A 14,783-nucleotide genomic window follows, 5' to 3' on the forward strand; every position below is an offset into this window, starting at 1 on the left:
ATAAGTCTGCACAACGTAAACCGTGCTTATAACAACAGAGGGGGAAACTCCAGGTAAACGAAGGCGGGAAAGGTCCTATCAATATACTGTTTCTTTATCTGCACGGCTGGCACACAGTTGTTCATTTTCTTATTCTTTACAAATGTTTATATATATATATAAAGCTTTTACTTTACGTGAACAGAATATTCCACAGTAAGTTTAAAATTTACAGGCATTGCCATAACCCCCAAGTCCAATGACAGGTCAAATAATACATGTACTGCACGGTGTAAAACAATAAGAAAGGGCATATGAAAGATTAAAGGCTGAATTATAATAGTTTATGCTGCTACTCATCTGCTATAAATACCCTTTCCTAGTGTAGCATCATATAAAGCAACAACGGCAATACGGAGAAAAATCGCAGAAATGTCACAAACAGATCACGAGCTCTCCATTTGAAAAAGAATTTAGAAGTCTTTGAATGTCAAATGCAAAAGAAATTAATTCATTCTCTCATTTTTTTTCCCTAGCCGGTCCCTACAGCACAGAATTAATTTGACTCCAGACTACCTATGCAGCTGACAGTATTCCTGGCTTCTGAAATCCCCCAAGAGAAATTGATTTAGTGGACAAGCACTGCAGCTGTTAGAAGAATCCTATAAATAGATCACTTAAAAAAAAATCGACTCCCCACAAAAACACCAAGAGTCCGAGGTGTAATTTTCAGAGAGTTCTTAAATGTTACACTCCTAGATTAACATAACTTTTTCCTTCTGGAAACATATATGTATTTCCAAATTCTTAATGCTAAAGAACGTATATTCATCAAACACAGTCCCTGCCACATGTAGATGATGGGTAAATATTCACGGAACTGAAATGACCCAGCAGTACTCCCAAGGGGCCGGCACTGCTGGGACTCACCTGCCTTACCCGAGGTAGGAGGCCATCTCTTCTTCCACCTCATTCTAGCGTCCATTTTCAAAACCCTGGCCCATTAGATCTGGTTATGTTTTTAATGCTAGTCTTGTAAGCAATACAAAGGTTACTATATGAAACCACAGTTATGACAATAAATAAGCTTTAATCTAAATCCACTACATTCTATCTCAAGTGCAAGAATTCTGTAAAACCAACATTGGTTCTGTGCTAGGACTGGAAGCAGACTGAAAAATCAGGGCTGACTCATATACAAGTTAGGAAACACTGCATGGCAAAATTACGATCCAACCAGAATTAAATGAAACATGGAAATTATTTTAAGGATTTCTTTTAATAAGAATCTGTATTTTAAGTTGTAATAGTAACCAATTTTCTTTCAAATATCCTGAACAGAGGTAAAGCCACTGTTAGGATTTAAAAAAAGCATACTTCAAATGTTCAAGGTTACTCATGCATCTCATTTAATTCTTCTCTGATCAACAAGCAGAGGAAATGAGTGCACACAGTGCAGCTGGACAGCTGTGTCGCCCTCCGGACTATCATCCATTCATTCCTCCCTGGCCAGCAGAATGCTGGGTAGGGAGGTTGGCACAGCTTCTCAAACCATCCCTTCCCCCGGGAGTTAAGGTGCAGGGTCGACCACACATTTGTGTTGTACTGACATCACCATTCCAGATGGTAAGTTATTCCCTCTTCTCCCTGAAATACCCCCCAAATTCCTGCTTCTCACCTCTCCATTTGTAACTTGGCTTCAATGCATTTCTTTCACCACACCTCCTCTCCACAGAGTAATTATCCATAGAGCTGGAGAAACTAGATTTTGAGTTAAGAATGCTGAACTTTAAATGCACTCACTCACCTAAGGAACTGCAAAATTATTTTACTGCATTACATTCTATAATGGACTTCCCAACAACTTTATCAAGATTCTTCCTCTGCCTTGTCCTGCTGGTCTTGAGGTTAGGGAACAAATGTACTAAAATTAAATGTGAAGTTCTTCCTTTGTGAAGTTTACTACCATCACCTCCCACCTCCTTTACATATCCAACCCACAGCCCCCACGCACACGTACACACACACACACACACACACACACGCACACACACACACACACTTCAAAGTTTAAGGACCATGATGGTTGCTCTGTTCAGTTAACATGTTATGTGGCTTCTGGCTGATGAACCTACTGGGGGCTGAACTTAACAGACAAAAGAAACCAAGAAACAAATGAGAGTCTAGAGCTCAAGCCATATTCTCTTAAAATTTCACTCAATCAATTCAAATGCATATACTAGTATTATAAACATTTTATAAAATAGTTGACATAATAATATGAACAATTATTTGGTTAGGATTTTAATTTTTAAGGCAATAATTTCATCTTATAATCCATCTCACCTCTCCAGCCTAGCAATAGACAAAACTTTGATTTCTCGGGTGCAATGAAAAAATTCTTGGCTTCAGGAAGCCTCAAGTAACACCAAGAAATTTTAACAGCCAACAGAATAAAGTGGCTGAAGACTGGAGTTGCTCTTTTTGAGCAGAGACTTTCAGTTCACTGCAAGTTGAGGGCAGTCATAAGTAATAGCCTCTCTTCATACACACACTACAGCCACCAAACAAGGACATAGTTCAAGAATACATGTTAGTATCAAGAATTTTTCTTCCCATGAAGTTGCTTTTTTTTCTTCTTGCTACAGCAACATAACCACCATCTAAGACATGAGTTCCTAAAACAAGAAACAATCTATATGTATTCCTAAATAAATACAGTTTTGAAAAAATACCACAGTAAAACAAAAGTGTATTGCTGGGTACCATGATGTTCATTGCAGCACTATTCACAATAGGCAGGACATGGAAGCAACCTAAGTGGCCATCGACAGATGAATGGATAAAGAAGATGTCGCACATATACACAATGGAATATTACTCAGCAATAAAAAGAAACGAAATTGAGTTATTTGTAGTGAGGTGGATGGACCTAGAGTCTGTCATACAGAGTGAAGTAAGTCAGAGAGAGAAAAACAAGTACCGTATGCTAACACATACATATGGAATCTAAAAAAAAAAAAAGGTTCTAATGAACCTAGGGGCAAGACAGGAATAAAGACGCAGACGTAGAGAATGGACTTGAGGACACGGGGAGGGGGAAGGGTAAGCTGAGACGAAGTGAGAGAGTGGCATGGACATATATACACTACCAAACGTAAAACAGATAGCTAGTGGGAAGCAGCCGCATAGCACAGGGAGATCAGCTTGGTGCTGTGACCACCTAGAGGGGTGGGATAGGGAGGGTGGGAGGGAGACGCAAGTGGGAGGAGCTATGGGGATGTGTGTATATGTATAGCTGATTCACTTTGTTATAACGCAGAAGCTAACACACCACTGTAAAGCAATTATGCTCCAATAAAGATGTTAATAAATAAACACATTTTAAAAATTAAAAAATAAAAATAAAACCTTCCTGCCTGAGCACAACTAAAAAAAAAAAGTGTTTTGCGGAACCTGTTTTCCTATTGGGAAAATAAACTCTTTCAATATTAAAGAAAAACAAAACATTTCACAAGATTAAAATTGTTTTTAAAAACCTAATATTAAAATTATTGATTTGGGGCTTTCCTGGTGGCACAGTGGTTAAGAATCTGCCTGCCAACGCAGAGGACACGGGTTCGAGCCCTGGTCTGGGAAGATCCCACACTCCATGGAGCAACTAAGCCCATGTGCCACAACTACTGAGCCCACGTGCTGCAATTACTGAAGCCCATGCTCCACCACAAGAGAAGCCACTGCAATGAGAAGCCCACGCACAGCAATGAAGACCCAACACAGCCAAAAGTAAATAAATAAATAAATTTGTATTTTAAAAAAAAGATATAATTTGAGAGCAAATCACAAAAGACAACATTTTTTAAAATAAGCAAATAGGGCTTCCCTGGTGGCGCAGTGGTTGAGAGTCCGCCTGCCGATGCAGGGGACACGGCTTTGTGCCGGTCCGGGAAGATCCCACATGCTGCGGAGCGGCTGGGCCCGTGAGCCATGGCCTCTGAGCCTGCGCGTCCGGAGCCTGTGCTCCGCAGCGGGAGAGGCCACAACAGTGAGAGGCCCGTGTACCGCAAAAAAAAAAAAAAAAAAAAAAAAGTAAAAAAGTAAATAAACAAACAAAATTACTGATTTGCATGAAACAACAAAACTCAAGAACTGGTCTTACTCCTAGGACAGTACACATAATACAGGCTGTTAGTAAAGCCCATTATAAAGGTTCATTTGTATCATTATAATTCCACATTTTATTGTGCACACCGTAGGGGCACTTTCACATTGTTAATCCACCCCACGAGACATCAGAAGAGACCAGTATCCTAACTACACCCCAAGGAAACATGCTCACAGAAGGTGAAGCAACCTGCCAAGGCCCTGCAGCTGAGGACTACTTCTGGCTCACACCGCAGTGTCTCCCTCAAAAGTTCATGATCTTTCTCACCACGCTGACTCCCCAAAGCAGTTTTTTTAAATATGCCTCAACTTTTCGATTTTTACATATAAGCTCATTTCTTTATACCTTTTGCCATCTCAGGTCAACAACTATGTATTGTGCACGAGGTGCCCTGGCCTGCGTCCCAGAAGCTCCACTGCGGCCGGCTGGGTCTGTCCCTGCACCTCGCCGCCCACTCCCCAGGCCCCGCCCCCAACTCACACAGCCAGAGTGAAAACCCCACGCGGCTGAGATACATTTAGGATTCGCTTAGTCTTCTGGTAACTCATCATGCAGGGACCCCCGTCAGCCCTCAACTTCACCAACCCTCGCCAATCTGACTGCTATGAGTCATGCAAAAGCATCAGACAAATCTATTCCCTCTGTCTCTTTCAATGGGTAACCAATTGTTTCTAACATCATTTTTTAAACGTCATAAACAGATTAAAAGAAATCGACCGATTAAAAGAAAGGAAAAGAAATAGCCCTTTTCCCGAATGAAGCCCATTAGGTACAGTGCACGCCTCCCTGTGAAGCACAATTAAACATCTACTCTCTGAAAGCGCATCCAGGCTCCCTGTGTCCCAATACTTCTAGGTCAAACCTCAGCAGAAAAATTGTTTTCCAAGTTGTTAGTCCCCTAGGCAAAATAAATAAATTCTAAACCTCAAATCTGCAAGCCAAGAATGTTACAAATCTTCCAGCAATTCCTCGAGAAGCATCCTTAACCCACAAACTATAATAAAAGGCAGCTGTGTTTCTAAACATGTGATCAACGTGCCATTTAACCAAGGGGGAGGGGGTGGGGGAAAGGGGGATGTTACGTGAAACCCGATTCAGAATTTGTGATCATTTGAAAAGAGTTTGAGTACAGCTTAAATACTTGAAATTTCCCTATGTTTCCATGCTTAGTACATAATTTTTCTCCCTAGAAATTCAGACCTCACATGGAGGCCCGTAAACTTCTATTCCTCCATGACCGACACTTTCCAACACATAAGTAACTTCCTGGCCTGGCTCCTTTCCTGTCAAACCACTGGGGCGCCCACCGTTGTGAACAGTCACTCCCGAGGTCTTCATGCTCTGACACCTCTGAAGGGGCGCAAATCACTCCCACGCATGTTGCCAAACCCCCAACAAAACCACCGCTCTGACTGAACATGAAATTCTATCAGAGGTCTACAAATATTCTTTTTACCCTTACAATCTTTGAAAAGAATCTGCATTTCATTAAAAAAAATTAGTTTCAACAATTTAATAACTACTTGGTAGGGAAAAAATCAATTACTTCCCAAGATTAACATATTTATTCCCAGTAACTGTTACAAACACAGCTGTGTTGTCAAGGAGCTTAGTACGAGTTTTCCAAATTAAATATAAAATGTGGAAGATAAGCATTTAAGAATCTGTACCAAAAAACATCTTTACTACAGTAGTTGGTCTTAATTTTAATGCAAATTAAAATTTACCAAGATATATTATTAAAACCATAAAAAACACCAAAAAAAATTAATCAAAATAAGCAGGGTTACAATTATTTGAACCAAATTATATTTACATAATTTCCAGATAAGCCCAAAATTTTTAAATTCTCATAAAACACTTAAAATTATACACAATCACAACCATACCATAAAGTTCCTAGCGCCCCTTGAACTTAAAGAGTTTATTATTAAAATGGCTTTCAACATAGTTTTTAATAAAAACATTCCATTCCATTTCCTACTTTCAGGTACTAAGTTATCTCAACTTAAAATCTTGAGACCAGGGGCTTCCCTGGTGGCACAGTGGTTAAGGATCCACTTGCCAATGCAGGGGACTTAGGGTCGAGCCCTGGTCCAAGAGGATCCCACATGCTGCAAAGCAAATAAGCCCGTGTGCCACAACTACTGAGCCTGAGCTCTAGAGCCCTCAAGCCACAACTACTGAGTCCGTGCGCCTAGAGCCCGTGCTCCTCAACAAGAGAAGCCACCGCAATGAGAAGCCCGCGCACCGCGACACAGAGTAGCCCCCGCTCGCCGCAACTAGAGAAAGCCTGCGCGCAGCAACTAAGACCCAACGCAGCCAAAAATTAAAAATAAATAAATAAATAAATAAATAAAATAAAATCTTGAGACAAATAAAATTGAGTCTACTAAAGTGATTTTCCACAAATTTTTAAAAAGTCATGTTCCCACGCACAGATTGCCAAATGATTTGCACATATAAACAAACACGCACTCCTTTAAAACAATCAGTGGCCACGAGACACGCTTCAGAGGCACAGCAGGTCCCCCTGCGAGACCGCGCGGGTTCAGTCGGGGCCACTCACCACCTCCTCCAGTGCAGCACTGCGCCCGAAAGAGCACGTGAGGTGTGTCAGGCAGCTCACAAAGGACGAGAAGAGCTCGCTTGGAATGGCGGTTAAGACGTTGCGAGGGAACACGGTTATCAGGTTGCTGATGATGCTGGAGATGCCCACAGCTTCAGAATCTTCTATCTCAATTCTACAACCCAAGGCATGAGCATCAGCGTTAAGTGGAACAGAGGTAACTCGTTTCCACACATGCACCCATTCATTTTCAAAGGCACGTCTCTGTGAACTCATTTCAAAGGACACATACAACTCTACTCTAAAATATAAAAGCAGGGGGATCGCTAGTTTCTTTTTTCCTCCACTGTTAATCATGAAGAAGAACGGAAGCTCCTTTTTGGTTCTAAGGCCCAGGATACCTACCCATTGATGGTATTCAGTAAGCCCTCAATGAAGTGTGCGAGATAATCCACTTGGGACCCTTCGTCGGGGAAGATGGGTCCGTGAAGAGAAGCTAACTGGGCGAGGCACTGCAGGGAGTCTTGTGCCATGTCGGAATCTTCTCTGATTTTTCGATGTACCTGTTAGAAAGAATCGCTAATCCATAAACATAAATTCTTCTTTTGTAAGGGTCACATGTCTATCGCGCCAAATGAGGTGAGAGAAAAATTCACTGTAGCTGAGCATTTCTAGAAAACTAATTCCCGAGTTAAACTAAATTTGAAAATTGTCCCTCAGTCCATTTTATGTTATAGGCCATGATTTTAAACACACCAATTAATTGTCAGTGGAGAGCTACCTACATTTTGAAAACTGAACTGTCCCCAGCGTGTTATGACAAAGAGAGAAACAGATGCCGGCCAGTCAGACATACAGCTTCTTCTAAAAACAGCAGCAACGACAGTCATCTGTATTATGCTAACTATGCCTCGCTGCAGCTTCTTACTAAAGTTAGCAAAGTTCGGGCAAGAGCATATAGATGCTGCTTCGCTGGAAGCAGGCAGTTACACACTCGCAAAACCAACATGCCCCTCAATCCCTAGAAATTCACTCATTCAAACAATATATTAACATGGTCTTTCATCAACTCTGATATTGCCTACAATTTATTTGAATCTCATTTTATCCTATATCAGTGCTATTAATAAATTTTCTAAATGTTTAAATTTTACTTAAATTATATTTAAATTCACTTTAAACCTCACGTAGAATTTATTTCAATACTGCAATACTGAAGTGAAACACCTGGCATACAGTGTTCTGATGAAGGAAACACTCCCAAAATATTGCTCCCTAATTTTACAGTGTCATTAATATTCTCAGACTTACATAATTAAAACAGACAAGGATAATATTTTGAGCAGAGAAATCACAGGTAATTGTTATCTTAATCCACCACATTTACTGTGGCCACTTTCTACTTTCCACAAGGATTTGACTTTTCCAGCCCCTTTCCCTACACAAATCTCTGTGCTTTCTGAGTGTCACACAATTTAAACAGTTATTCTCTACCTGTGTCAGGTTATTTCACTCTGACTCTGCAAATCATTTATAAATTACTTGAAGTTAGGATGCTTCCCAACTATTCACTGGTACAGTGCGGGGACACAGTGAATACTCATAAACCCTTAATTCACTGGTTGATTCCATTAATCTTTAATTCCTGAACTTCTTAAGGTTCTAAGAAATTTAAAATATTAAAAACTCACTGTTAAGTTACAAAGATAATTTATCTACTGACATGCTGAAAGGGGTTTAGAAAAGGGGTTGTCAAACCACAGCCCACAGGCCAGACCTGGCCTCCTGCCTGCTTTTGTGTGGCCTGTGAGGTAAGAATGGTTTTTACCTTTTTATGTGGTTGAGAAAAACAAAACCAAAGAATAATATTTCAAGACATGTGAAAATTATACAAAATTCACGTTTTAACAGCCATCAGTGAAGTTTTGCTGTAACTTCTTGTACTGGGAGGGCAGAGCTGAGGCTGCCCCAGAGAACTAATGACCTGCAAAGCCTAATATTCTACCCAGCCAATCCCTGGTCTAGAACAACACAAGTGTTTTTCAAAATACATTCTAAGTTTTATATATAGTAAATTTAAAGCACAATCACAAATCCATATATCCATTCTATTCAAGAACTTCTGAACACAGCTTATTCTGAAGTTCCTTATCTGAAAACTGTAACTACATTTCTGTCACCGTGTTTTTTTAACCTTATCAACATTTAAACATGACAGAGACAACGCAACCTGGGACCACAGAGGGCTGCTTCTCCACCCACACAGCCAAATGGTTGCTCGATCCTGGTCCAGACATGAGGAAGCAAAAGAAACAGCCAACATGGATTATGTAATTAAATAAAATGAAAATAAGAAACTGTCCTCAGAGCCTGACTTTACTGGGCATACTTATGCTTCCTAAAATATGAACCACATAAAACATAAATCAATGGTTGATTCTTATGTAACATGGTAGATTCTTGCTCTTCTTCCATTACAAAAGAATTCTACCATATCTGAACTATGTTACACGAATTAAAACCTGAATTCACCACCTGAATAGGGAAAAGCAGAGGGATAAAGAAAAGCAAAGTCTAGCGGAAGACCCAGGGAGGTGACTGGAGAAGCAAGACAAGAAATACGGACAAGAAATAAAGAAAAGTACGTTAGTAAGACGCTGAGTTCTATGGGAACACACTGAATCCAAGACGACTTTGGGCATCCAAGTTAAAGCGCCCAGCGCGACGATTACGAGGCTCTGGGACACAGGAGCAGCCTGTGCTGAATACAGACGAGGAGTCCTTGGTGCACAAGTGGCGCTCGGTGAGCTACGAGTGGAAAAAGAAGCCCAAGGAACACGTACACAGTCAGCAAAGCTGAGAACTGAGATAGGAACACCAGTATTTATCCAACGAGCAGAGTAAGGAGAGTCCATAAATGAGATCAGGAAGAATATGTCAAAAAGGAAAAACTAAGGAGAGTGGTTTCTCCAACACCTAATGGAAAAAAGAAAACTGGAGAAGTCTGTCAACTTGCAGGGAGCAGAAGGCCATCTAAGGTCTCCTGAACCCAGACGGGTCACATCTGGGTCTCGAGGCCACGACATAGTACACGTAAGTGCAGTGATTCAAATCTAGAGAAAAAGTGACATGCAGTGGAAAACTGCTTCAAAGAGGCAATGAATTCACATAATTGAAGATAAACTTAAAAAAAAACCTGAATGAAATAAAAAGATTAGTCACTGACATTTTTCTAACAAATAACAAAATTAAAATTGTTCATAAAGTGCATACATGAAAGTAATAGGCCACAAACACAAAACTGTTAAAATCACAAGGTGAAAGGGGTTAACTTTCAGCTGCAGAAGTTATCTGCATGTGGAGGCTCCCAGCTGACAGGAGCAGCTGTCTACTGCGTCCAGACAGCTGTTCAGACAGGGGAGCTGTTTCCAGCACTGCCAGGAAGTTTTTCACCTTTGCAAAAACTGCTGGAATGGTATCCAATTTCAGTCAAATGAATAACACAGAGAACTGAACTTGGATACACATCAAAACAATTTCTGCCAGAGGCAGGCAACAGAATGTTAAAATGTAGTTACAATATCTTTGATACTGATAACGTTTCTAGCCATCATTTCTCGGATTTAAAGAAGAAAATGCAAGGTAATGCTCCGTCTGAACATTTCTATAGAAAAATATTTTTATGTACACCTAGGGGTGAAATTTGTAAGGCTAGTGAATAGTACCTTTAAAACACATGAAAAGGTAAACTATAATTAATGGTTAGGATTTAGCAAAATAGCTTTCTTTTTTCTTTTTAATTGGTCTTTATTTGGACTTTTGCCCCAGTCATTATACCTAACGAACTTGTATGCTTGCCCTACATCTGCAAACCTGTATCCAAAACACACACACACACACACACACACACACACACACACACACGTATTTTCCATATTTTCTCCAGCTTTTGACTATTACATTGGGGGCCCTCTTGGGCAAACATGGGAGCACATTCCTAACTTCTTGATATTTAGTAAACAATAAACAGGACCACTGAAAGTTACAGCTGAAAGAAACTGTGATTCAGTAACACTAACTAACCCATGGCTGCTAATCAGTACGCAAAAAGTGTACTGCTGGGCCTCCCTGGTGGCGCAGTGGTTGAGAGTCCGCCTGCCGATGCAGGGGACACGGGTTCGTGCCCCGATCCCGGAGGATCCCACATGCCGCGGAGCGGCTGGGCCCGCGAGCCATGGCCGCGGGGCCTGTGTGTCCGGAGCCTGTGCTCCGCAACGGGAGAGGCCACAGCAGTGAGAGGCCCGCGTACAGCAAAAAAAAAAAAAAAAAAAGTGTACTGCTCTAGAATAGCACTTCTCAAAGTGTGGCCCAGGGATTCCGAAAGGTTCCTGACACCCTGTCAGATTGTCTGTAAGGTCAAAACTACTCTCATAACGCCACTAAGGCAGTGTTTGCCTTTTCCACTCCTACCGTCACACACCCATGCTCTACGTGACTGTAACACTGCAGCTGAGCAAGCGCAGCAGCAGGTGAGAGGGCCTGGCTCTTCTGTGACGCCAGACACTGGAGAGGTCTGCAAAAAGGTCAACAATGCCACTCTTCTCACTAAACTTTTTGTCTGCTTGTTTTAAAAAACATAGCTATTTGTTCACTGAAATGTTATTTATGTTAATATGTAGTGGTTTGGTATTGCTATTTTTAAGTGAATTAACAAATTATTTTTTAAAGTTCTCAGTTTGAATTTTTAACATGGTAAACACTAATAGCTATGACCCACATAACAAAAGCTCTTCGGGGTCCTCGATGATTTTTAAGAGTGTAAAGAGGTCCTGAGACCAAAAAGCTTGAGCTCTACGACGTTAAACCCTTCATAATTATATAACATTTTAATAAACCAGCAAAAACATTTCTATATAATCTTTGTTTAAGCAAATATACTGATCAGGAGAGAAGGCTTTGGAGGAGAAAAGCAATCTGTCTTGATTTACCTAAAAAAAATACAAAAGCACGCATTCTTCCCGTGGCACTTTTCTGTGGCTTCCCTGTGGCGAGGGAGGGTAGGACTTACGGTAAAGAAAAGCTCCATGACCCTGCTGTCCAGAAGGGCCTCCCGCCAGGACTCCGTGGGCTTCAGAAGCACATTTTGCGAGGACTCAAACATGGCTATATAATGTCTGCCCAGTTAGCTGGGGTCAAGGTCAACCACAATAACATTCCGACTTTGTCTAAAATGTAAGTATATCCTAAATATAACGGAGCCATCCAGAAAGAATGTAATGGAAACAGTTTAAGCCTCTTCACATATGCTACATAATTCATGCCTGAAGCTAAGGAATAAAAGGCATTAAGTGCTGGAAAAAAGAATGCTAGAGGAATGTAGCTAACAGTTTCATCATAATTATATGTCACGCTGCAGGGGTACATAACGTCTGAGCGCAGGTGATCTGAGCGGTGGCTACAGGAGGAGAAACACTAACACAAAACAGATGCCAAAACACACGCAAGAAAAGAACCAATTTCTACATGTTGATCCCATCATGTCCCCCAACATCTTACAGCAGCTAAAACCACTTATACAAAATGTGAGCCTCATACAGTCTGCTTGGAAAAATAGCATTTTCCCAAAAGAAATACACTTACTGGGAAACAAAAAAGAACAGGAAGAGCAAATATACATCCTACTGAAGAAGAAGAACTTCCAAACATCAGAGTATCCGACTCCACACAAAGACAATGATCACTTTACATAAAACTCTATCCCAGGCTAAAAAGCAATGCTTACGATGTTCAGGTGTTCACCATCGAGCTGCTTCAAACAGAACACCGTCTGTACCACACAGAGAGTAACCATACAATACACCTGCAGGCGTCTGTGAACACAACTCAGTCAGGGACACAGACATGGTAACTGAGGTTTCAGGAAAGGAGAAAGCCGTCTGGGCACAGACGGTGTTATGCCCCTTCCATGCTCATCAAATGCCCAACAGAAATACATCAGCTAGACCAGGGGTCCCCAACCCCCAGGCCGAGGACCAGCATCGGCCCCGCGGCCCGTTAGGAAACGGGCCACACGGCGGGCGAGCAAGTGAAGCTTCATCTGCGGCTCCCCAACACCCCCCACCCCCCACCCCGCCATCGCTCGCATCACCGTCTGAAACACGCCCCCCGCCCCGCCTGTGGAAAAACCGTCTTCCATGAAACCGGTCCCCAGTGCCAAAAAGGTTGGGGACCCCTGAGCTAGACCATTCTCATCACCCAATGAGAAATTTCAGCAAGTTATCCAAACTATGGTTTGCAAAAATTAGATATAAGTTCAAATTCTACATGTTCATTAAAGCCCAAATCATTAACAGAGAAACTTAAAGGCAATGCTATGGAAATTTTTTAAAAAGATTTTTGTCTAACCCTCTTTTAAAATATCTAATATTATTTTGTGTCTGAAGAGCAAGAAGGGGCACCGAGAGTTCTTTCAGAACAGAAGCCATCGCTTGTTTCTAAACAATCCCTCCAGAAACGTTCCGTGACTGCACTTAACTGCTGAAGAAAAGTGAAACTCAAACCAGGTTCGTTTAAATCTCACTTTTCTCTTCCTCTCTCTGCCCCCTTGTGGAGGGCAGGGAGAACTGGGGCCAAAAGGAAGGAGCGGCCGGACTCTGCAACAGCAGCAGCGTGGGGCCTCCTGACCCGGAGCCACCGCTGTGTCCGTAGCTTCTAGAACGACTTCATCTTCTCGCGAGGCACCTAGCTGGTGTGAGACTGTTAGTAATGGGCTCTCACCCAGAAGAGAACACAACAGCTAAACACTAGGTCTTTCCATGTGTTGTCTAAAAACGGGGGCTTGATTATCCTTTAGAGAAACAAACTGAAATGGTGGTGGGTGAAATTATCTGATGTCTGGGATGTGCTTCACAATAATGTGGGGGTGGAAGAGCAGAGAGGAAATAAAACTTACAGCTGGTGAAGCTGGGTATTCTATTTTTGTGCACCTTTGGAATTTTCCACAGTAAAAGTTGGGGCATAAAACAAGGAGGCTCAAGCACATGAAATAAAGCACCTGAGAGTAAGGCAATAAAGTTTTTGTACTTCATAAAAAATATTCCACTTCTTTTCAGGTTAATTCCCTTAACTTTCAATGTCCTATTTTTTCAATTAAAAGGCAGTTTTTTGGTATATAAATTGTTCAGTAATGAAAAGTATTTATAAAATACTTACATTGAGTTCTACGTTGAACAAAGATGCACAAATTATGACAATCTAGTTACATTTTTTAAGGAGTCGCAATCTGACATTAAAATGGTAAGAAACTGTTTATCTGTCAGACACCCAAATCTCACAAACAAAATATGTGTATAACCACTGAACACTTTCCATGAGGAAAATAACAGAATGTCTTAATACTTTATCTGCTCACTGTCGGTGTCATGATTTTACTTTTACCTTAGGTGGGGTGTGCGACAGAGTCACTGGACCGTAATAAAATGGTCAGGCCACCTGTCCTGGGTCTCGTTCACACAGCCACCTGGGCAGAGCAAATGCACGCAGCCCTCAGGTGAAGAGCAGCGGAGGCCCCTCGGAGGCCCAACACAGAGGAGGGGGGCTGGGAGCGGAAGCAAAGAGTAGTGTTTATGGACTTTGCTAGTCTTGGAAATGTGGAAAAGCTCATTTCAAGTGAGTGAAGAGTCCTGAAACTGACCAAGCCTGCCAGTTACAAAACAACGAGGGGGTCGTCCAGGTCCTTTAGCAAGTGAGAGTTGATTAACGCCAAAGATTAATAAATACTACAAAAGGAAAGGAGACCTAGACCAAGATCTCTTTCCTATCTTTCATTCAATTACAAAATGCGGACACTCCATACATACTTGTAGATATCAGTTACCTATATTAAGAGGCAACAGAAGGATGTAAGTTTGAGAGAAGCCTTTTTTCCAGCTATGAGATGGAATTAAATGCAATTGCTCACCTGAACATCAGGTGCAAAATAATCCTCAAATCTTTTATTTATTTTTTTTAATCCTGATGTTAGCTTCTCTTGATCTTGGTCGGTTTTAAACACACTGTTCCCAGTGCCCA

At 41.4% G+C, this 14,783-nt stretch overlaps 1 protein-coding gene across 2 annotated transcripts in view; it reads right to left on the reverse strand.

Moving 5' to 3' along the window:
* XPO4 (exportin 4) overlaps positions 1-14,783 on the reverse strand; it is a 107,575-nt gene that overhangs the window by 41,734 nt on the left and 51,058 nt on the right. For both annotated transcript variants that reach the window (XM_060079910.1, XM_060079911.1), the window contains exons 7-9: positions 11,782-11,894; positions 7,119-7,276; positions 6,714-6,888 (exon numbers count right to left, since the gene is read on the reverse strand). In XM_060079910.1, the coding sequence (XP_059935893.1) occupies positions 6,714-6,888; positions 7,119-7,276; positions 11,782-11,894 (446 nt within the window). The remainder of the gene's footprint in view (positions 1-6,713; positions 6,889-7,118; positions 7,277-11,781; positions 11,895-14,783) is intronic.

The sequence above is a fragment of the Mesoplodon densirostris genome, chromosome 17 (genome assembly GCF_025265405.1).
Source record: "Mesoplodon densirostris isolate mMesDen1 chromosome 17, mMesDen1 primary haplotype, whole genome shotgun sequence".
In the NCBI taxonomy this organism is placed as follows: Eukaryota; Metazoa; Chordata; class Mammalia; order Artiodactyla; family Ziphiidae; genus Mesoplodon; species Mesoplodon densirostris.